The sequence below is a fragment of the Ochotona curzoniae genome, unplaced genomic scaffold (genome assembly GCF_017591425.1).
Source record: "Ochotona curzoniae isolate NIBS_2020 unplaced genomic scaffold, NIBS_Ocur_1.0 contig_430, whole genome shotgun sequence".
Taxonomy (NCBI): domain Eukaryota; kingdom Metazoa; phylum Chordata; class Mammalia; order Lagomorpha; family Ochotonidae; genus Ochotona; species Ochotona curzoniae.
In genome coordinates, this window is record NW_024466219.1 from 4,415,129 (window position 1) to 4,439,748 (window position 24,620).

Sequence of the window (24,620 nt, forward strand, 5' to 3'; positions counted from 1 at the left end):
GCCAGCATGACAAGGAGTGTGAATCATTTGCAATCGTTGATAACTTAGAGCTTCAGGTACAGTAGGACACTAAGGGAACAAAACGTGTTGATTTTGGAAGCTTAGGGACGTGTTCCCAGCCTGCACTGTGAATGTACCCTTAACCTCTGCAACTGAGGACTAACAGTCCAAGAACACAGAATGTCTGTGCAGTGATTGTCATCTGCCTCACCTTCCCACGCATGTCGTGTGATCCTTTCTTTGTGCCCCGAAAACTAGTTTCAGGACCTCTGTAGGAAAGCTAGGCAGTGCATTTGGTTAAATACTGTTTAGATAATGTATGAAAAATACAAAATATTCAGACAGAAGGTACAATTGACATAAACATGTTGAATAGATCCAACCATGTAACTTAAGCAAGAATGAAATTTAAGTTTATAGAAAAAAATAACAAGTCACATATCTATTATTACACTAATAGTAATATGTGAATTCAACTTTCAAACCAGACGTTTGAAGTTAAATTGGCTTTATATGGAAATAATTCTCTCGTTAAAATACCTTTTAGTAATAGTATTTATGAGAGTGAAAACAGAATCTATTTACATTTGAATAGTTATTTGAGGACTATTTTATACTATTGGATTATAATTTTGGTAAAGTGCTGGAATAGCTAGATTTTCAGGAGTTGAAATGAACATAGCTTTGCAGAGAATGCTGATTGGCTATTAGAAGGCAGAATGGATGCCAAACCACATTGCTAAAGAGATTACTGGTTTAGTTTCTCTGTGCTAGGTTTTACAATCACATTTTTCTTTATCAATGTTCTGAAATGTTCTGCTATTTAGTAGGGGGTTACTTTCTCTGATTATTTTGATAATGATCATGTCACTGGGATGACGTTAAGTACAGGTAATCAATATGCTACTATCCCTTTACACCGTTAACCATCAGAACACAACCTATAACTGAGTACCCTACCTGGGCAGATTTTTCCATGAAGATAATTGAAAGAGGCTTTCAGATGTTCCCACTAAAAAAATCCTGGTGAATTTTCCCCAGGTTATGACAAACTATATCAAAATAGAACTCATTTCATGGAAAAAAGGAATCCCACAGCACTTCTTTTTAATAACTGTTCAGCTACAAAATTTTATTGGTATCTTTTTATGTTCCCTCTAGGATGTAATGCACAAAAGCATCGCCACGGAACATATAAAATTACAAACGAAATTTATTGTAAAAAGTAGAATGTCTTCTAGACTGGTGTCAGTATTTATTTCATTCATAAACCAAAACTGCAGTATAATATATTCATTGTCAGCAAGTTCATGTGTGTAAATTGCCATCCAATGTTATCCACTGATATAAGACAGATATTGAAAAGACAATTTAAATTTACTCTTCCAAACATAAACTGTTCCACAAAAGCACTGTAAAAACTCCTTCAAGGTTTTGGGTTGTGCTTGACATTGACGGTTAACTACATAATTTGGTTGTGTCGTAATCCATGGTGTTTGGCAATTTGGCATTGAACGCCTGGAGAGCAGATTGGATCCTCACCACCTCACTGGTAGACAGCTTGAGTCTATGACGGAGCAAGCAAGAGAACAGGTCTAGGCGTCGTTGGCCTGGTGGGGACAGTTTATTTACACGGTCTCTTATCTCTAGGAGCTGCAAAAGTGCTGAGTCCTGGGATCCCTGAGTGTAGGGGTAGTCCAGTTGCAAAATCAAGTCCCGAATCGCCTCAGGGTCAAAGTGCATGCTATAGCCAAACACTTGAATGTTGTTGATTTTCATGTAGCCCAGGTTTCGGGAAGGATCAATAAACTCCAGAGGCTCATAGTAAATGCTTTCGTTGCCGTTGGGGCCACTGGATTTGATGCGGCTCCTCAGGTAGATGTGCACTGTCTCAAAAAACGTCTTCCACTTGTTCCCCAGAGTCAGGGTCCAGTTGTAGCACTGCAGCGGCAGGTCCAGTTTAGTCCGCTCCCAGTCTGGAAAGCTGTTTTCATTCACAGGCATGAACCAGCTCTCGGAGTGGCTGCCACCAAAAGGATTGATGTAAACAGCCAGTACTGGCTCCAAAGTGCTGTTTTTTGTTAGGCAAATCTGCAAAGAGAGGCCCAAGATCATGTGGACCAGGCTTGACTTGTACTTGTTGCTCTTCAGGGTGAGGAGCATCCGCTTACGCCAGGAAGGGTCAAACCAGCTATTAAGGCGCATGTCGTTGCTAATGAAAATGGCGTGCACTTCTATGCGTCTGTCTGTTTTCTGCAGAAGGTACTTCATCTCGAGGTCTTGCAGGTCAGTCTCAAAACCAATATAGTGATCCGTGGACTCAGCAACTTCCGGCTTACACAGGCCCTGGCTTAGCATATAGCCTGTGTTGCAGGTGCCACAGCGGGTTCGGTTATCTGGTGCACAAGTTAGGCAGGCAGAGGCATCACCCACCGTACAGGGCAGGAACGCTGTGCAGGCCACCTGGTCACTGGGACAGGTGCATGAGTGAGTCTCTTCGGAAAAGCTTCCCAGGAGGCCATTCTCATTGCAGTAGAGGAAAGACTGGATGCGAGTGAGCCAGTAGGTGGAGGTTCTAGAAATACAAACCAAATCTACAGTCAGTATATTTTTTGTGTGCACTGAAATACAGTAAGCCTTAGCTCCAAACTTGGTTGTCATATGTTCAGTCATTAGTTTAAATGAAATGAAATTTCAACATGGTGCATAATTATACATTCATCATCGCATAAGCCACAATATTAGACAGAGGTAAATATGGAGACACTTGATTCAAACCACAATACTACATCCCTAAACATGGGATGCCATCTAAAACAGCAGTGCCATCTTGTTAGTCTATGTGGGAGCTGAGTGTTAGCTTCATTCAGAGGGTTGTTGTCATCTTAAAATGATAACCAGCAATAGGTAATAAAATGGATCTTATCATTAACATCTAGAGTCGATCTAGACCATGCTCATGGTTGTTCGTTTGAAGGCACAAAGCTGTAGCGTTCTGGGAATTCCCAAAGACAGTAAAAGAAAAGTGAAATAAAACATATGTAAATTGCTGCTAAATATATGGGGATGCTATATATTGATATCAGCATTGAAAGAGTATCTATTGAGGGGAAATTTTTCTACTCAAGGAGACACTGGGAAATATGCCATCAAAACCAATAAGCTCTTTTAGTGAAGGCTGAGAGTGTTGATTTAATGTGTTTAACTCTCATTAGTATTTTTTCTTAACAGTCTAGAGAAAATGCAATTTAAGATCTAACTTATTTTCTCACATTTTTGAAACTTTTTTGGGTATTGAAAGAGCTCAGCAAAATAACTAAAGTAGTCTTTAATCAGATAAATCTTTGCTTTGACTATGTTGCATTCTCATACTAGTGGTGAAACTGTGGGACAGGTCCTCAGACCGAAGGGTCTGACGTAGTCTCCTGGGAAGAACGGATATAGCAGTCTCCACATTTATCAGTGTCTGTGAAAAATGAATCAAGCTCCAGACACTAAGCACAATGTATTCATGCATTTTATAGAGTCTCTGAATCACAACAGATACTTAAGTTTTTATCCATCTTTGGCTTTTATTTTAAATTGTGTGTGACACCTATACATTGTACTCAATCCATTGGATTTGATAGATTGCTGCTGTTTTAGGTGATCTGCATATAATACATACAGTCCAAAGATGGCAGAATCTTGTTTTGCTCATTGACACACATCCAATGTTTAGCAAAATACTAGGATATAAGAGTCCTTTCTGATTTATTGAATATTGAATAAAGTAGGTTTGACCACAAGAACATTTTGATTTTTAGGTGAAGCAAAATCTCTGAAGTGGACATTTGTGGGGAGCTGTGCAGTTAGGTCGGATGGCATGGGAGTGTGATGAGCACCGCTCCTCGGTTAGCAAGGCTGCGAGGAGTTTCTGACTGGTGGCAAGGCCTGGCAGAATGTCTCTGGTCACCTCATTGCTGCCTCACCCATTGTATGGAACTCAATCACCACTCTGATGTTTCATAGAATTCTCCTGAGGGTGTTGTTGTTATTCTGCTAATGTGAAGTGATTCCTGTAACTGGTATGACACTTCAAATTGATAATCATGTTATGATAAAAACACCTTTAGTAATGTAAGGCTATGACACACAGCTAAAAGTATACAATAGTACAATTGAGCCCACTATGTTTCCAAACATCATGTTATGTGTCCACTTCTGTCCTGAAGTTTGCCCTAGTATAAGTAATGTTATCCTTAAGAAATGGCTTCATAATATCTTGCAACAGATGGCAATCGTGGAGGTACAAAGAGTTTGTTTACTATGTGCCTCGAACTGTTACAACACATGATATGATGCATTTTAGTTTCTCACCACAGAAAGCAAAAGTATATGGGGCATCTTCTAAAAGGAAACAAAACAAAACCCCTTCAAAATGGCTTAAAATCTCAATCTTATACTGGCACTTATATTTAGGGAAAGGAAACAGTTTATAAAGATAAAAGGAAGTTTCTTGTAAAGGCCCTCTGTTTGTAGATTGGCTGAATTGCCCTGATACCTTTCACTGCCCTTTAACAAAAGAATGAAAAACAACTGAATCAGCACTAGGTGAAGGTGACAGTAATTAATGCATGATTTGATCATAACATTTAGCAAAGAATTATGTTATATACTTTTATAAAATCCTTTCATTTATGATCTTTTAATTCTGTACTCAATATTTTAAGCAATATTAGTTTGATTGTGTTTAGTAAAAATTGATTTTGAGTATAAGTAAACCACTTGTCACTATGTAACCACATGCGCTGCCAACTGTGGAGTTCCTGGCTTCAGCCAGGTGACTGCAGGTTTCAATGAGTAATGGTTTTTTAAAAATATTTTCCTTAGGATTGTTTTTTGTATTCTCTTAACCATGAATGAAAATGAAACAATTGGATATTGTGCAAAAGCTTGTGATGATTTATGTATAAATAAAGAAGGCAACTTTTCTGAGTTGTCCATTATGAGCATCATGTCATAGTGGTCCATGTCTTATCTCTTCTTCCTATCATCTCACCGATCCATGCAAGGTCTCAGTCAGCCGGAGCTGGTCTCCGGCAGATATTCAACATGTTCAGGGAGTCTTAGCGACCAAGTCACAGGTATCATTGTCATGCAATATAATCTTTTATTTTGCATAATGAAACACACAGAGAAGACTTTCTGTACTGTTTCTCTAATTGCTAAATGGATCTAAAACCCTGGAAGAAATGGACAAACTAAAATACATTACATTTCATTTCCTCTTAATTATTTCTCACAGTGAAAAAAAATTAAAAAGCTTAGTGGGCTACTAAACCCTGTTACATTATATCATGGTTAAATGTATCCACATAAGTTCCTGCACTACCTGTGGATCCCCAGTGTGTCAAGACAGGAGGTAGACCAAATGTCTGGGTTATGGGAACACTCCCCCCACGGGAGTAACTTCCTTTTAAAAGGAATATAGTTCAGTATTGCACGCTCCCCTTTACTTTCTGCCATGGCACAAAAAGATGGCACTCATCATATCACAGTTCAATCTGGGACTCCGCAGGCTCTGGAACCAGGAGTCAAGGAGTATCTACCTAGTATACCCAGTATAGGGGAACCAGTCCGAGGTGTTTTATTACAGCAGCACAAAACCATCTATGACAACTCATACCGGAGCTTCCTTTCCGCTCCATTGATGATGATAATAACAATAATAACAATAATAATGTTATGATACAGTTCCATAGGTCCTGGGGTTTCCCTTATCCCCTTCTCCAAATCCCCCACGCACACTGATTTTCCCTATATTATTACAATTGTATAGTTTTTCATAAACAGTCGTAAGTCCATCACTGCAGGCATGGACAATGCAAGAAACCAGCATCTTAGTGTCAAGATATAGTTAGCAGGTTCATTGAGAGTCCATCTTTGATCTGGAAGTAGAGATGCATACTGCATTGTATCCTCACATCTGGATGTGATAGTCTCCATTACAGTTACTATACGTCCCCTTCAATGAAAAGCCACAAAATAAAATCAACAACAGGAAGAAAAAAGCAGAAATTTGCAAAGCCATGAAGCTAAATAACATAATACTGAATGACTAATGCACTGCTGAAGAAATGAAAAGCAAGAATGAGGCTCGGCTTGGTAGCCTAGTGGCAAAAGTCCTTTTCTTGCACATGCCTGGATCCCATCTGACTGCCAGTTTGTGCCCTGGTAGTCCCACTTCCCATCCAGTCCCCTGCTGTGGCCTGAGGAAAGCAAGAGAAGTTGGCCAAGCCATGGGTCCCTGCATTCGTGTGGGAGATCCAGAAGCAACTCCTGGCTTCAGATCAGCTCAGCTCTGGCCATTTTGTCCACTTGGGGTGTGAATTCTAGGATGAAAGATCTTCTTTGTCTCTCCTCCTCTCTGGATATCTGACTTTCCAATAAAAATAAATAAATAATTTTTAAAAATCAAGAACCTTCTGAAAGAAAATTATGTTACTTTATGACCTATGAGTCAGTAAAGAACTTAATGAGGCAAACATATCTGTTTTGAAGAAATGAAAATTAGAAACAAAAACATCGAAATCCATGAGATATAATTTCCTCTTTGATCTTTGTTGGTGAGATTTGTCTCCTGTAGGCAACAGACAGATGGGTTTTGTTTTTTTAATCCAGTCTACTAACCTATGTTTGATTGATGATACTTTTTTTTTTTAAAAAAAAAAGCTTATTTCAAAATCAGAGTAAAAGGTAAGTGCAGTGATGTTGAGGAGAAGAAACTGAAAAAGAGAGGGCCTCCCATCCTGTGGTTCACTCTACAAATGTCTGTAGCAGTTCTGCACGTAGATGGAAGGTGCTTGAGTAGTTGGAGATATCTCCTGCTGGGACTGAGACATCACCCATCCCCTTTGTGACGCTGGCACACAAGAGGAGCCTCGATTCTCTGCATCAACACCGTGGTTCCTCCAGATACCATCACATTCTCCACATGACTGTGCCTGAGGCTCATGAAGTAAGAGAGACACGATATTTTTAGGCACTTCCTGAACTGTACCTGTGCATTTTAAAAGTTTGCACTCTCATTTTTTTTTCTGATTTTAAAAATAGATTGCTTAAAGATTTTAAAGTTTAATCTCACAATGCAGGGATTGATATTACTGATTTGCTATGTGTAAATATTGTTTGCTATTTGTTAGTGATAAATTCACTCTAAGGTTTCTTGCCTAAGTTCTCCTTCTCTCTTCACACTTCCTTGCTATAGGGCAGGTTTGGAAGATGCATATTCTTTTAATTTTTCTTTACTGTGGAAGAATTTTATTTGATTTTCAAAGACAAAGAAAAGTTTTGATGGGTACATTATCCTTGGTTGATAATTTTTTTGCTTTTAGAATCTGGAATATGTCATTCCATTCTCTTCTTGCCTGTAGAGTTTCCTGTGAGAGGTCTCCTGTGAGTTGAATTGGTACTCCTTTATATATCAGTTGATTTCTTTTTTTCACGTGCACATTTAAGGATCTTTTCCTTATGTTCAATTGCAGAGAACTTGATTACCACGTGTTGTAATGAAGATTGCTTTTGGTCAACTCTGTTGGGAGCTCTGTACCTCTCCTGGATCTTGTTTTCTAATCATTTCTTTAGATTAGGGAACATTTTTTCTTATTATTTCATTAAATACATTTGCAAACCCAGCTTCTCTTTCTGCAGCTTTTATTTGGCTTTCTATTTGGCCTTTTAGCAGTGTCTTTAAAATATTGAATATTTTTTTTCAGCCTGATCCAGCTCTGCTCCCAGCTTTTTGTTTCTCCCTGGTGACAGGAAATATCTTCTAATTTTGAGATTCTTTCTTCTGCTTGCTTCATTCTATTTTGGAGACTCTCCATTGTACTTTTAATTTGCCCCATGGCATTCTTCATTTCTGATATATCAGCTTTCATTTGATTCATTTCCAGTGTGACATATTCCTTGAGTTCCTTGAATGCCTGCTTTACATGCTTCTCATTGTTGATAAGAAACTTTATAACAAGGGTTTTGAATTCTGTATCCCCCATTTTCACGATGTCTTCCTTAGTTAACTTGGAGGTTGGCAAAGGTTTTTGCTCCTTTGCAGAGGAGTCTTCAGGAATATTTATTGTGCTTCTATCTCTTCTTTTGCTCTTGGTCACTGTACTTCTGGTTATCAGATTCTTCTCTTTGGGACAGGTTTCTAAGTTCTGTCACTCACAGATCTACAGTTTTATTTTCCTTATTGCAGTTGGTCCACGGCTTTTTGTTTGCAGTCACTTGTGCCATTCCCTCCAGCAAATCCAGGTCGGGCTCTTATGTTAGATTTCCATCTTGGTCTCCATAGCCCCAGCTCCTGGCTCACCACTCTCTACCTCCTGTGATACCATATTGAGGCTGCACAGTTGTCTGTACAACCTTTCTCCCATTTCTGGATGGTGCAGGTCCCAGGATTAAGGAGACACCAGCTGTGCTGTCAAGCTAGATTGTTGTTGGATCCTGTTGGCTGTTATCTCTAAGGACCACACAGACCTATTTTGGCCCATACAATGCCATAGTGGGTATTATTTTCCTGTGGGACCAGTGCAATGCACTTAATTCAGTGAGTTCTCCCTGAGCTCAGTGCATGTGCAGCTCACTGTTGTCCCTGAAGTCTTAAAGCATTTCCACACTGTACAAAATAGCACCTCACATGCCATTACTAGAGTTCTTGATCTGCTGGCCATCAGGTTTGAGAGCTACCCAGACCTATCTTAGGTGGAACCTGCAGGATGCCACATTGTTGCAGTACACTGAGCCAGAAATGAGTTCACTCCCAGCTCAGTGCATGCATAATTCTGTCCATGGCCTTTGCCTCCTTAAACAAAATGTTTCCCCATATGGCTCTAGGGGACAGACTGGGACTTTGAAATCCACGCTGTTCCCACACTGCCTATCTGGGATCTGTCCCTCTGTCTCTGTTCCTGGTCAAATCAAACAGACCAGCAGGATGGGCGTTTCTTTGGATTCACCTCCTGAGCTCTCAGTGAATATCCCTTCCCATCCGGTTGCTGATGTAGTTCTGGCTGACTGTGCAATTCAGATTGCAGTTCACGGAATGCCACTGTGCTATCAGTCACTGCAACACCGCACCATTGTGTCCACTGCTTTCCTATGTCAGTCTCTAGGTACCCCTCTGCTGTTGTTTTGTCCTCTCCTATTTCCTGTAATGTTGCCCTCTCTCCTTCACACTGGCTAATATTTCTCTGTCTGTTAAAATGTATTCTTACCCTATTCCACCACCTTTTTAATGTCCACTTGCTCGATTTTTATCTATCTAATGTCAAGTACATAAAATATATATTCTATTTGGATGGAAAATTATATTTTCTTCCCCAAAAACCAAAGCATAACTCCCTTGAGCCAAGCTATCCCTCACTGTAAGCTCTAATCATGTTTCCAAATCATAAGGAGAAAACAAGAATGAAATAAATAGACTACAGGCTAAAGGCAGAGCTTGCAAAACCAGGGCGCTGTGGAAAGATTCATCCTGCACACTTCAATAAATTAACAGCTCTCCCAGCGTTCAGTCTTTTCCCATCTTTTTCACATTTCTGAGGATGCACTGCCATAGAGTACATGATGGCCTCTGAGACTCTGATTGGCATGTACAAATACCGATCCCAGGGCACACTGTCGAAGCTAGGTGTCATGGGATGAAAGAGATTTCATGAAGATTTCTGGGTTGTTTTTTTTACTTTATGTCTGGTTACTTCTGGTCCTTTCTGCCCTACTACCAACTTTTTGACTATTTCATTATATGTTGTAAGGAGAAAATACATTTTTTCCCATTTTTTTCTATCAACAGGGTTTTCTTACTCCACATTCAAAGAAAAGATTAATTTTTTATGATCAAATCCTGGATTTTTCTCTCACCCCAAAGTGCATCTTTTTCTCAAGGTAAAATTTACCTGTGTAGATTATATTTGTAATTTATTTAAACTTACCAAAAAATAAAGAAGGAGCAAGGCACCCATCTGTCACACACTACAAAAATCAGCTCTAAATGAATCTGGGACCTAAATCTGCATCTAGAAACCATCAAACCATGAGATAACATAGCACTATACAAGATGTAGGCATTGGTAAAGGCATCTTACAGTCACCAAAACACAGGCAGTCAAAGCCAGAATAAATACATGGGACCATGTCAAACCAACATGCTTAAATGCAGCTAAGGACATGACCAACAAAGTGAAGAAGTAACCAACAGAATGGGAGAAGATCTTTCCATAACACATAATAGATGGTGGGCTAATATCCAATATTGACAAAAAGCTTGAAGAAACACAACAATAGAAAACAAAAAAAACAATCAACCAAACAAAAACAAAAATAACAACCATTCATTGGCCACCGCGTGATATTGTGATGGCTAAAGTCTTCGCCATGAACACGGCGGGCTCCCAAAGGGTTTCGGAAGAGAAAGATAGTAAAGAAAGGGATGGAGAAAGAAACTTGGGCTAAGTAGCTGAATTGTGAGCAAACAAAGTAGGGAGGACAAATTCAAACAATATCAAGCAACTGACAAGGCCAGTTCATGGAAACTCCTTAACTATCAGGGGAAGTTGACAGTTTGAAACCTACTTGTCAAAAAAGCCTTTCAGGATACTCTTTTCACAAAGCGGAAATACTTTCCGCAATTGAGTCCGAGTATTTTTGGATTGAAATCACTAGGTAAAATGTACCATCTGCATTATTGAGAAATCATAGGGCACCTAATTTGACAAGTTTAGACATCTGTTTAGGCCATTTGTCTCTGTTCAACCCATAGGGCACCCCATGTGTTTAGGATCTGCTTTTCTCCACAGGATGCACATTATCTGAGCATCACAGAGGAGGGAACGGTGGGTGTGAACACCTGGCTTTATCCTACGACCTTGGACAAGTTACTTAGCCTCTTTAACTTCCAGCAGAAATGTTAGAATGAAAATAAACATTGTTCAAATTTTGATTCTGCATGACCCTGGGAAATGTGCATGAGTGCAGCTTTCCAACACTCCATGCATTCATTCTTCTGTGATTTCACCTGCTGATCTGAGGCCAGGAGAAAGGGATGTAATATACAAATACCACCTGTCCCAGAATCTCACAATTGGCAGGTGCAACTCATAGAACAACATGAATGAAATGCTTGCCTTTATAGTATTTCTGTTATTCAGAACTCAAGCTAAGATGTAGTCTTATTGTTCCAGTCTTAATTATAAGGCACCATTCTAAGTATACGATGGGCTTTTACAGCAGCAGGCTCTGGAAGCTCATGTTCAAATGTAAGATTGTAAGAAAGCTGAACAAACACACAGAGGTTGTATTCCTGGGTCACTGGAATGACCATTAAAACCAGTGCTTAGGGCTCCTCAGGTGGCAGCCAGTCATTCGAATGGGAGCCCATGACCAGGGACGGCAGCCAGTCATTCGAATGGGAGACCATGACCAGGGACAGGAACAGTTGACACTTATGAAGAGTATAGAGCAGCAGGAGGTCTCGCTTGCACATGCATTCGGTGCTCTAGTCATTCACTGCAGCAAAATTTGTGAACTTCTCATAAAGATTAAAAAAATAAAAACAAACTGGAAATAAAACCTGGAGCCTAATATGAACAGATAAATCATTATACAATCCAGTGCTATTGTTTAGAGTACATCCTTCATATCACAGGGCAACTAATTTGTAGTGATTTTTTAAAAATTTCTTGTAGCACCCTGTACAATTCAATCTTATTTTACACTCTGAAAAGTGCTTGTATGTTTTGATGGCTTTTCTCTGTTACCTATTAATTGAACATCACAATGAAAAAAAAGTCAGAAAATCAAACGTAAGTTCTGGTTGTTTGAAAAGTGTGCAGAAAATATACTGTAGATAGTGGGACACTTAACACTGAAAAGTGAAGAAAACTATTAATTTATTGCCAACATTGAAGGTAAAACAATTTTATTTGTGAAACAATGTTACCCTATATTGGTTTAAGGCCATTTTCTAGGAAGCCAAAGTGTCAACTTTGAATACATTATGTTAATTTCATCCATAAAATGGGACTATAATCTATCGCAGGATCACAATAAAAACTGAAGCACACGTGTTGGTAAAGTACTTGAAGGACTGCTTCAACCCTGTACTGTGATGCTTTATGGGAAACCCCTCAATGCTGTGCCATAACCCAAGTGAGCACTGGTTAGGGACCTGGCTGCTCCTCTTCCTGTCCAGCTTCATGCTGATGGTTGGGGAGATAAGTGACCAAGGACCTAAGCGCTTCGGCCCTTGTTGCCAGTCCTTTCCCTTGTGGCCATTTGGGGAGTGAATCAAAGAAACAAGACCTCTCTAACATCTTTCCCTTTTGTTTATTTTTATTGCAAAGTCAGATATACACAAAGCAGGACAGAGAGAGAGGAAGATCTTCCATCCACTGATTCACTCCCCAAGGGACCACAACAGCTGGTGTTATGACAATCCCAAGGCATGAGCTAGCATCTCCCACCTCCAGTCTTCATCCGGGTCTCCCACACAGGTGCAGGGACCCAAAGGCTTTGAACTGTTCTTGACTGCTTTCCCAGGCCAGAAACAGGGAGCTGGATGGGAAACAGGGCTGCCAGGATTAAGAACTGGTGACCAAATGGGATTCTGGCGTGTTCAAGGCGAGGATTTTATGCTCTAGGCCACTGCGCCAGGCACTTCAACATCTCTCCTTCTTACTCTGGCTTTCAAGTAACTAAATAAATCCTGAAAAGACCAAATAGCAAATGAATGTGAATCGCATTGCTGTTATAATCATTTGTACTCTTACTGTCACCTTTTAAAGAAATATCATTGTAGGCAGCCTCTTCATCACAATTTCTTTTTTCCCCAGAAGGTGGCATATTTTATTTTCTTTCCAACAATTCATGACTTGACATGCAATGCTACATATATTCCTAATTTTCACCTTTGTTAAAACAGACATAATTTCAATAACACTTGTAAATTCCTGTATGACCTATATTAAAATGTTCATGTAGGGACTCTTCCTACTAGTTTTAAACTTCTTAAAAATTTACAAAAAAGAATATTGCTCAAATTGTGAGCACATATTTGAGATGTTAGAACACATATCGTTGCCAAAACAATTGCTCTACTCATGCATAAATCTGAACACTAATAACCTTATTTTGAAGGTTCCTTATTTAAACTTTGTAATCCTTTATTTTCTTTCAAATCTGTGCAATGCAAATCCAAATTTTAAAGCTTAAACAATACAGTTTAAATAAATTCATGAAGTGAAAGATTATTTTTCAGTGTAGGCCATTTCATTGTAGCCTTCAAGGATTTGTTCTTCTTGGGCCTTAATACTTTAAACTAAATATAAATTTGGGATTAAGCACTGACAGCCATTTAAACAATCATAAGCTGATTATTAGCTCAGTCACAGAAAGATAAAGACAAATAATATCCTGTCTGTCACTTTTTCTCTCCTGCTTGTGTGGCTGGGCCACTTCACCCACGGCTGTGTTATTGAAAGCTTGTGGTGGCACCTCTGACACAGAAATTCTACTGTGGAAAACGTGCTCTCATTCACCTTGAGTAAGAAAATATCCATCTGTAAGGTTCTTCTAGTGAAAGCCCGCCATGGAAGTGCCCACCCATGTGTCATGAACACAGACAAAGGCATACAAACAATATTCACAAAGTTAAAATACTCTTTCCTGAGCTGGCTTCATATCGTAGGGGTTAAAGTTCTTGCCTTGCATGCGTCAGGATCCCATATGTGCACCTGTTCTAATACCTGTGGCAGCTCCACTTCCCCTCCAGCTCCCTGGGACAGCATTCAAGGACAGCTCAAATCCTTGGGACCCTGCACCTGCATAGGAGACCCAGAAGAGCTCCTGGCTCCTGGCTTCAGATTGACTCAGCTCCAGCCATTGTGTTCATTTGTGGAGTGAACCATCAGACAGAAGAACTTCCTCTCTGTCTCTCCTCTCTGTATACTCGCCATTGCAATAAAAATAAATAAATCTTAAAAAAATACTCTTTCCCAAGAGCTCAACATCCTTTCAATCTTTACATATATGTTCTAGGACACAAATAAAGCAACATAATGAATAAAAGCAGAAAACAAATATTTCAGACTAAACATAAATTTGAGATGAACGAGTAAATCAATAATCATGGACAGGTATCAGGAAAAGCAAATTTAAGTTAAATCAGAAATGCATATTTTTTCTTTACTTTAGGATTTATTTATTTCTATTAGAATCACAGAAAGAAAATCTTCCCTGTGCTGGCTCACTCCCCAAGTGGCTGCAGCTGCTGGACCTGAGCCGATTTGAAGCCAGGAGTGAGGAGCCTTCTCCAAGTCTTCCACATGGGTGCAGGGTCCCAAAGCTTTGGGTCATCCTCCACTTATTTAACTGAGCCACAAATAGGGAGCTGGATGGGAAGTGGAGCAGCTGGACATGAACTGGTGCCCATATGCAATTCCAGTGTTTGCAGCTGGAAGATTAGCCTGTGAGCCCTGGTACCAGCCCCAGTATCCTTGGATTTAAAGTGTCATTTTATATTGCATATAATTTATGTCCTACCCAAAGTCATGTTGTAGGTGACAAACATCATTCTATCCAAGTTTATGTGTCACCTAAGCAACGAAACTTAACAAAAGGGATGGTATTCCCTCCAAATCATACTCCTTGAACTCACGATTTTATTTTCTTACTTAGCCATTATTGTTGCCCTGAATAGGGAATATCAACTGAGTCAACAATTTAATATCTAAAAAATGTCACACTGCTCTTTTGAAAAAATTGCGTAATTGCATTTGTACTGCCAAACTAATCTTTTAATGTCTATTTAATACTATCTGCATGTATAATGACATATTTCACATAAAATCTAAGTTCCTGGAACTAACTTGGAAGCTTTTCAATCTAACTTAAAAATATTTATTTTTCTTACACAAATTGTGTCTGTTTTTCTCATTAAGCATCATGCTTAACTTTTTTAAACATTTTATTATTACTATTATCATTTTATGATACAGTTCCATAGAGTCCTGGTATTTCCCTTATCCCTGCCCCAATTTCCCAGCCCCTTCCTGCCTAGTTCCTCTATATCATTACTAAAGCATAGTTCTTTATACACAGTCATACGTCCATCATTGCAGGCATGAACAATGGCAGAGAGTCCAGCATCTATTGTCAAGATATAATAAACAGTTTCATTGCAAGTCCATCTTGGTCTGGAAGTAGAAATGCATACTGCATTGTATCCTCACATCTGGATGTTAGTCTCCATTTCACAGCTACTGTACATCCCCTCAAATGAAAAGTCATAATACAAAATCAACAATACAGAGAAAAATAGAAATTCACAATGCCATGAAGTTAAATATCATGTTACTAGATATGACAGTCTCTATTACACAGCTTCTATACATCCCCTTAAATGAAGAAACACAAAACAAAATCGACATCAGGAGGAAAAAGAAATTACCAACACTATGAAGTTAAATAACATGCTACTAAATGACTAAAGTGTAGCTGAAAAAACGAAAATCAAGAACCTTCATGAAGAAAATGATGCTACTCTATGACCTATGAGTCACTGAATGATTTAATCAGAAGAAACTGTTTTGAAGAGATGAAACTAACAGAAACCATCAAATCCCATGTGATATAGTTTCGGCTGAATTTTGCTGGTGAAGTGTTTCTCTTATAGACAACAAATAGATTAAATTTGTGTTTTTAATCCAGTCTACAAATCTATGCCAATGGATTGAGCTTAAGTCATTTATATTCAGGGTTAATACGTATGGGTAGTATTTTGGTCCTGTCATTTTAGGAATGGGTTGTTCATTGGTTGAGTCTTCTGTTGTCATTTTACTGGGATGTTCACATTTGCCTTTGGTTTTGGTAGGTGCTATTTCTCTTCTCTGTCAAGAGAACATCTTCAAGCATGCTTTGTAGGACAGGTTGGGTAGAAGCATATTCTTTTAACTTTACTGTGGAAAAAATTTATTTCTTTTTCAAAGACAAAAGAAAGATTTGCTGGATATGTTATCCTGGGCCAACAATTTTTTTCTATTAGAATCTGGAATATGTCACTCCATTCTCTTCTTGCCTGTAGAGTTTCCTGTGAGAGATCTCCTGTGAGTTTAATTGGCATTCCTTTATATGTCAGTTTTTTTTTTTCACATGCACATTTAAGGATCTTTTACTTATGTTCAATTGAAGAGAGCTTGATGATCATGTGTTATGGTGAAGATCAATTTTGATCAGGCCTGTTGGGAGTTCTGTGCCCCTCCTGGATCTTGTTTCCCAATCCTTTCTCTAGATTAGGGAAAATTTCTTTTGTTATTTCATTAAATATATTTGTATAACCAGTTTCTCTTTCTGTACCTTCTGGGACTCCCATAACTCTTATATTAGGCCTCTTAATAGTGTGTTTCAATTCTTGAATACTGTTTTTGACCTTATCCAGTTCTGCTTCCAGCTTTTTGTTTCCCCTTGGGGACAGGAGATATCTTCCAATCCTGAGATTCTTTCTTCTGCTTGCTTCATTCTACTTTGGAGACTCTCCATTGTACTTTTAATTTGCTCTACTGTGTTCTTAATTTCTGATATATCAGCCTGATTTATTTTATTGCTTGCTTAAATTCTTTGAACTCTTCTATGTGCTTCTCATTGTTGATCAGAAGCTTTAAAATGAGCTTTCTGAATTCTGTATCCCCCATTTTCTCGATGTCAAACTCAGTGAACTCTGAGTTTGGCATAGGATTTTGCTCCTTTACATCTGAGTCTTCAGAAATATTCATTTTGCCTGTGTTTTCTTTTGCTCTTGGTCATTGTACTTCTAGTTATCAGATTCTTCTCCTTGGGGCAGGTTTCTAAGTTCTGTCACTCACAGATCTACAGTTTGATTTTACTTATTGCAGTTGGTACACAACTCTTTGCTTCCAGCCAATTGTGTCTCTCCTTCCAGCTAGTTCCATGTTGGGGTTATTATGTTAGATTTCCACCATGGTCTCTGTAGCCCCAGCTCCTGGCTCATCAATCTACACCACCTGTGATACCATGCTGAGGTTGCACTTGAAGTTGCACTGTTGTCTCTGCAAACTTTTTCCCACTTTTGGTTGGAGCAGGTACCAGGATTAAGGAGACACCAGGTGTCCTATATAGCTAGATTGCTGGTGGCGCTGATCTTGTTGGAACATTTTGGCCATTAGGTCTGGGCGCCACACAAGGACCTATTTTGACCCATATGATGCCACATTCGGCATTATTTTCCTGCGGGACCAGTGCAATCCATGGAACTCAGTGAGTTCTTGCGAGCTCAGCTTGTGCACAGTTCAGTGTTGTCCACTGCAGTCTTAAAGCTATTTCCACAGTGCACAAAATGGTGCCTGAGATACCACTACTAGAGTTCTTGATCTGCTGGCATCAGGTCTGAGGTCTACCCAGACCCGTCTTGGGTAGAACCTGTAGAACTCCATACTGATGCAGTTCACTGAGTCAGAAATGCGTTCACTTCCAGCTCAGCATATGCTCTTCCTTTCCCTTGCCTTTGCCTCTTTACACAAAATGGAGCCCAATTTGGCTCTAGCGGGCTGACCGACTGTGAAATCCACACTGTTCTTGCACTGCCTGTCTGGGATATGCTGCTCTGTCTCTGCTCCTGGTCAAATCAAACGGTCCAGCAAGATGGACAGTTCTTTGTCTGGGTTCACCTCCCAAGCTGCTAGTATAAGTCCCTTCCCATCTGGTTGCTGGTGGAATTCCAGCTGCTGGTGGAGTTTAGATCACCTGTTAGCTGAACGCTGCTGAAGTATCAATCACTGCAACACCGCACCATTGTGTCTGCTGCTTTCCTGTGTCTGTCAGTCTGTAGGTACCTCTCTGCTGTTGTTCTGACCTCTGCTATTTTCTGAAATGTGTCCTCTCTGCTTCATCCTGATTAAATGCTTCTCTGTCCATTTAAAAGTGTCCTTACCCTTTCTGCCATCTTGATTCTGCATCATGATTATTTTCAACTATGTGAATTTTTTTTTCACACAATGGAACACTTTTTCCTGTGCTTAATTTGGTCAAAGTTTAAATTCAATTATTCCTTTTTTACTAATCTTTTTTTAATAATTTATCATCACAGATTGGTTCTTTGTATCAATTATCTGTACACTGCATATTTTGTAAAGTATTCTATATATTCTTAGACTTAAGTCATAGCCTTATCTCATTATTTATTTTTGAAAAAAATTACTTGGAATTCAGACAGATGGAGAGAGAGGAAAGAATAAGAGTGAGAAAAAGAGAGAGAGAGAGAGAGAGAGAGAAGAAGAAGAAGAAGAAGAAGAGGAGGAGGAGGAGGAGGAGGAGAAGGCAGGCTTCCATCTCCTGGTTTGTTCCTCTGTGCCTGATGGGTCAGGTTTAAGCTCAATCCTGTGACTCCACGTGGATCTCCAACGTGGGCAGGAGGGACTCCAGACCTTGAAACACCATGTGTTGCCTCTTAGGCTGCACAGTATCACTGTGCTGGATCTGAAGTGGAGGTTAAACTCAATACTGGACATTCTGGGGGATATGTGAGTCAAGTGCAAGTAGCCCATACACCACAACATCCATTCCAACAAAGAAGTTTAAAATTAGAAGACTGTTACAAAGTACATTATTTAGCCAAATGAAATTAAACAAGATATGGTTAAAGGATATCTGGAAAGGCCTGAATTATCTGTAAATTAGTTATCCTTTAGAAATAATAGCTGAGTCATAGAAGAACTCCAAGTTAATCATTTCAAAGGAAGATTAATAGAAGCAGTCATTTGTAGGATGTTGATTGCTGCAAGATTTCATGGAAAATTGATAGTTTTACTACCTTAGTGTTCAAGAAAGTGCTAACAGCATTAAAATCTTAGTTAAGAGAGGGTTAATGTTAATCATCCAACTTGTCACAGTGAAGAGGGCAAACAAAAAATTAGAAAAAAAATTAATGGAATGAAGCAAGAACATGGGTAAGAATAGATGATAATGGAAAGTGCAAAGACTTAGAGTAAGGAATAAAAACATGATGGTTGTGTGAACAACTAAAGAAACCATGATTGACTCAATTGATTGATTGAATTCAAATCTTTGGAATGAAAGAGAGAGAAGAGTTCACAGTATCAAAATGAGCATAAGTGGATGCTATCAATAACTGTAGAGTAATAATTTTAGACACTAACTGTGAAACAACCAAAACTTTAGGGTGCTTGCATTCATCTGAAAGATAGGGAAGCAATGCAGTCCCTTTAACAGGACTTAGCTATGCACCTGAAACCATGCAAAGGACTTAGTACAAGAGACGGTAACTACTCTGTGTATCACATGAGGAAAATATACAAATGTTATAACTGGATGAACCATCTGCGACAGAACAAAAGCAAACTGCCTTTATATTTTGCTAAACTCTTCACTCCCAGTTTTCAGGAGCACTAAAAACTACAGGAGGAAAATAGGAATGGGGTTGTAGAACCACCAGTTGCCCTTAACTGTCTCTCTCTCTCTTTCTGTCTCTGTCTCTCTCTTTTCTCTCTCTATTTTAATGCATTGTGAGGAAAGCCAGTAAAACATTTACAATGTCAACAGCCTTAAACGCAAAAACAATCTGTTAAGTACTAAAACGGTAAGTGATTAACTGAGAGGTTAAAATCTGTCAAGAGAGTGATTCCCTTCATGCTGTGATGGTGAATGCAAATAAGTGTAGATAAATGGAAACAACATGGCTTACCAGTGAAGATACATGGGCAGATTAAAGGAAACTCAGAGAGTCAAAGAAAGATGCATCATTTGCACACAAGGGATCGTCAGAAAGTGCAAGGGGGATGTGTTCATTGTATGTGTGTATGTACATACATATACATGCATGCTTTGCAGATCTTTCCATTTTTGTACCAAGTAAGCATGTCTGTTAATTTTACATTCCAAGAGCTTTTCGAAGTGTTGTTACTTATGTGTGAGAGAAACAGTGGGAAAGGTGAGGACTGATGAAATTACAAAGGAGAGGAGTTAAGTACAATGTGCATTTTAATCTCAGAAAAGTATGTTTTGTCATGACTATTACACTGGTCTTGTATGTCTTAAAATGTGGTGTTGCACAAATAATAATATGGTCAAGATAAAAACACCACTTTTTAAAAGCCTGAGTTTATTTTTCCTCAAGTAATTCAAATACATAACACAGCTGCACACAAATATCACAACCTCACACAAAAACAGAAGAGCAATGTTTATTGCCACATCAGTGAATTGTGTACAAGTGACATGTAGACACTGAGAGTCCATTATTGATGTTATAGACCCACAGTGTTTGGTCCAGAGAGAATCAGACTCCGGAATCCCACTGAAATGTCTGTGATGTCAAGCTGCAGCTCCGAAGACCTGTGTCAGGGACGTCCAAGCCAGCTGTGTGCAATGTTCTTTCACTTGGCCTTCGTTTGACAAGGTTCCCCATGTTTGACTTTCTGTTGCTTTACAGTTTCAAATTCTACATGCACCTGAGTGCCACCATAATACATATTTGATGCAGATGCCTTTCTTCAGATCCAAAGATCGAACCGCTGACTTTAAAACTACGTGCAGATGTCCTACATGTATCTCAAAGGAGTAGATATTTTTCTTCATTTTATTTCTCCATGTTGATCCTAATAGTTATAGCAATAATTTTGAAGATCACATTATTCTGGGAAGAGACTCCAATAAGTGCTTCAGCAGCGCATCACACCCACAAATTTTCTAACTGCATGGTGACAGACCCTTGGTATTCTGGGTAGAACTGGAATGCATGAGTAAAGACCTCTGAGCATAAAAACACATTATATTTTTTTTATATAAGCATAAGAACAACTCTCCAACGGAAAGTCTAAACTGATACTAAAAAAAAAATCACATTGAAAATGAAAAATCTCCTATATGCAGCAAAATGTGATGACTATATTGTCTTTATATTTGTAACTTACGAGAGTATGAATCTTCGCCCCAGTTTTTGACCTCTGCCTGCCCTCCCTTCCAGATTGTGCCACTTTTAGATAGCACTCCCTGGACCATGACTTTTTTTATGTATTTTTAAAAAAGATGTATTTATTTTTATTACAAAGTCGGATGTACAGAGAGGAGGAGAGACAGAGAAGATCTTCCGTCCAATGATTGACTCCCCAAGTGACCACAATGTCAGTCAGGAACTTCCTCCAGGTTTCCCACAGGAGTGCAGGATCCCAAGCTTTTGGTGGGCCTCAACTGCTTTCCCAGGCCACAAGCAGGGAGCTGGATAGGAAGTGGGGCTGCTGGGATTAGAACTGGCGCCCATTTAGGATCCTAGTGCGTTCAAGGCAAGGATTTTAGGCTCTAGGTCACCATACCACTCCCTTTTATGCATTTTTTTCAAGTGGTGTCACTACCAGGCATATGTTGAGTCACTTAGAAATGTCTAGAATCAAATCACAACCTGCACATATAGCCAATTGCTCCAACTAATTGCTTGCATATGTCTCTTGCCAAGGTCTAAAGTTTTTTCCCTTTGTGTTTTGTTGTTGTTGCATTCCAAGCACTAATAAAAAAACATTAGGCACCATGCTTCTTTTCCCAACAGTAAAAACAGATCAAGTGAATGAAAACGAGATGAGGGCATATGTCCCATAGTTTCCCAATAGCCAAGTAATGAGGAATCACTGTGCTATCCTATCAAACATGGTGTGTTGTCTGTGAAAGTAGAAGACATATTGGGAGAGGGATTATAAACCAAAACTGGTACAGATTCTGGGAAATAGTTGCATAGAATATCAAGCACATAATTGCACTGATTAGTACAAACAGTCCGGGGGCAGGCACTTACTTTTGATCCTACATTTAGCATTTCCGGTGATCTATACACATTCAAAGGTGATCACGTTTGACTTCCTTTTCTTCAACGTTTTTATCATTGATTACTTGCATATCCAGTTGGAAGTCCCAGTCACACCACAGTCTCTCAGTATCTTGACATTCTCAAGTTCAATTATTGTGAATGCCTTTGACTTCTGGTAACCCCTGTGCTTTCATTTTAAGTGTGACTCACAAAATTAAATTCCATGACTCATTCAAAAAAAAAAAAAACCCTGCAATTATTACTCTGCTTTCAATTGGGAAACTCTAATTAAACCTAAACCTTACAAAATCAACAACAGGAAGAAAAACACAAATTTACAATGCCATGAAGTTAAATAACATGCTGCTAGATATGAGAGTCTCCATTCCACAGTTACTGTACATCCCCTTAAATGAAAAACCACAACACACAGCAGGAAGAATAAAAAGAAATTAACAACATCATGAATGAAATGACATGCTACCGAATGACTAATGTGTCGCTGAAGAAATGAAAATGAAGAACCTTCTTGAAGAAAATGATGCTACTCTATGACCCAGGAGTCATTGAAGGATTTAATCAGAAGAAAGCATTTTGAAGAGATGAAACCAACAAAAAAAATCAAAATCCAAGAAATATAGTTTCTGCTTATTTTTCTTGGTGAAATGTGTCTCCTGTAGGTAACAAATAGATGGGTTTTGTTTTTTGATTTTGTATTGTGGTTTTAATTTTAGGGGATGTATAGTAACTGTGTAATGGAAACTATCATATCCAGATGTGAAGATACAATGCAGTATGCATCTTTACTTCCAAACAAAGATGGACTCCCAATGAAACTGTTTACAATATGTTGACAATAGGATGCTGGACTCTCTGCCATTGTCCAGGCCCGCAATGAGGGACTGTGTGTGAAGAACTATACTATATTAGTGCTATAGGAGAACTCAGTGAGGGAGGAAGGGAACTGAGGAGGGGGTAAGGGAAATCCCAGGGCCGACGGATCTATATCACAACATGATTATAATAGAAAGAAGTAAAATTTTAAAAAGTTGCAGGAAGACTATATGTAATGTGGAATGTTTAATACTTTACTATATTTATTTCATAAGACATGAAAGATTTTATAAACATGAATGTCCAGTAATATCAGTAATATTTTAGAAAACAACAAAAAGACCTAAGCCTTGGTTTACCCATAGCTATGGCTATATCTGCACAACTTTAAATTTCAGCCACAAATTTGAAGTGTTTGGATACTACTTTTTTTTAGGATTTGTTTATTTTTATTAGGAAGGCAGATTTCACATAGAGTGGGTCATATATATATATATACAGAGAGAGAGAGAGAGAGAGAAAGAGAGAGAGATCTTCCATCTGCTGATTCACATCCCAAGTGGCCACTGAAGCCAGAATCAATCCAAAGCCAGGAGCCAGGAGTTTCTTCTGTGTCTCCAATGTGAGCAGAGGGGCCAAAGGTTTTGAGCCATTCTCTGTTGCTCTCTCAGGACACAAGCAGGAAGCTGAATCAGAAGTGGAATATCCACAGAGCAAATGGGCACCTCCATAGGATGTCAGTACTGCAGGCAGAGGATTAGTATACTATACCACCATGATGGCCTCATCAAATGTTACTTGTTAATCCTAGTGTATTCTTTAGGTCATTTTTGTTTTCTAGCCCACAGGATGAATATTTTCCATGCAGCTCATTTGTGTCCCATTTCTATACATTTCTATACGTTGAGTTGACTTCTGACTTGAGAAAAGTAGAATAAACAGTATAATTTAGTCATTCGCCATGGCAACTCCCTGTTTTCGTTTTAAACACACACACACACACACACACACACACACACACACACACACACATTTTAACGTACCACTAGTGGAGGGGTTCCTTCAGATCGTCAGTTGTGTTGTGTATTGCATCCCATCTTGCAATGATGTCTAATGATTATGCTGATAAAATAATCCCCACTTCTTGATTTTGAATCGCTCACAGCTGTACCTGCATTGTTGTGTGACCACTATCCACAACACCTGACTCTCCTGCCAAGGGAGATCTGGGTAACGACTCCACTGCACTCTGCAACACCAGGACTGGAAAAAGCAGTGCTAATGTACTCAAACCCACTGGAACCTGCCAACTGGAACCCAGGAGTAATCTGCCCGCATTCCATCTCTCTGGATCCATGCCCACCAGTTAAAATTTTCCTTTATACGTTGTAGTCATGCTGCACTAACAGAACAGTGTTCATTTCACATCCACTATACTGGACCTAGTGTTGCTGGTGTAAAATGTTCTAGCATTGGATGTATTTTCCCAGCAGGATCTGAGAAAGGGCCATCAACATCATACACTCCTGGAACCACAGCTATTGTTACGACAACCTCTAGAATCACTCCAGCTTGCCAGTAGGACGAGGTGGATAGTCCTATTTGTATCCCTTAGCACCAATAACAAGGCCAGAGCTATTACAATCACTAGTAGCACTAACACCACATTCTCTGGACAGTGAAGAATCCTACATCAGGATGCTTGCATTCACTTCAATGTCACACTTCTATAAACTACAGGAGATTAGATAAATGTATTGGTTTTAGACAGAGTTGACTCTGATTAAAGAAAAAGAAATCTCTCTCTCTAATATGGGAGCCTTTATGCAAAGTATAAAATAAACAGATATAGGTAAACAACTATACATTCTCATAGATGAACTGTTTAACAGAGATTAGCATACTGGGATGTGAAGATAGG

General features: G+C 39.1%; 1 protein-coding gene across 3 annotated transcripts in view; it reads right to left on the reverse strand.

The window, feature by feature from the left end:
* Positions 1 to 1,195: 1,195 nt before the first annotated feature.
* Positions 1,196 to 24,620, reverse strand: part of BRINP3 (BMP/retinoic acid inducible neural specific 3) — a 397,330-nt gene continuing 373,905 nt past the window's right edge. For all 3 annotated transcript variants that reach the window (XM_040985188.1, XM_040985190.1, XM_040985189.1), the window contains one exon: positions 1,196 to 2,575. In XM_040985188.1, coding sequence (XP_040841122.1) covers positions 1,459 to 2,575 — 1,117 coding nt within the window. In that variant the 3' untranslated portion in view covers positions 1,196 to 1,458. The remainder of the gene's footprint in view (positions 2,576 to 24,620) is intronic.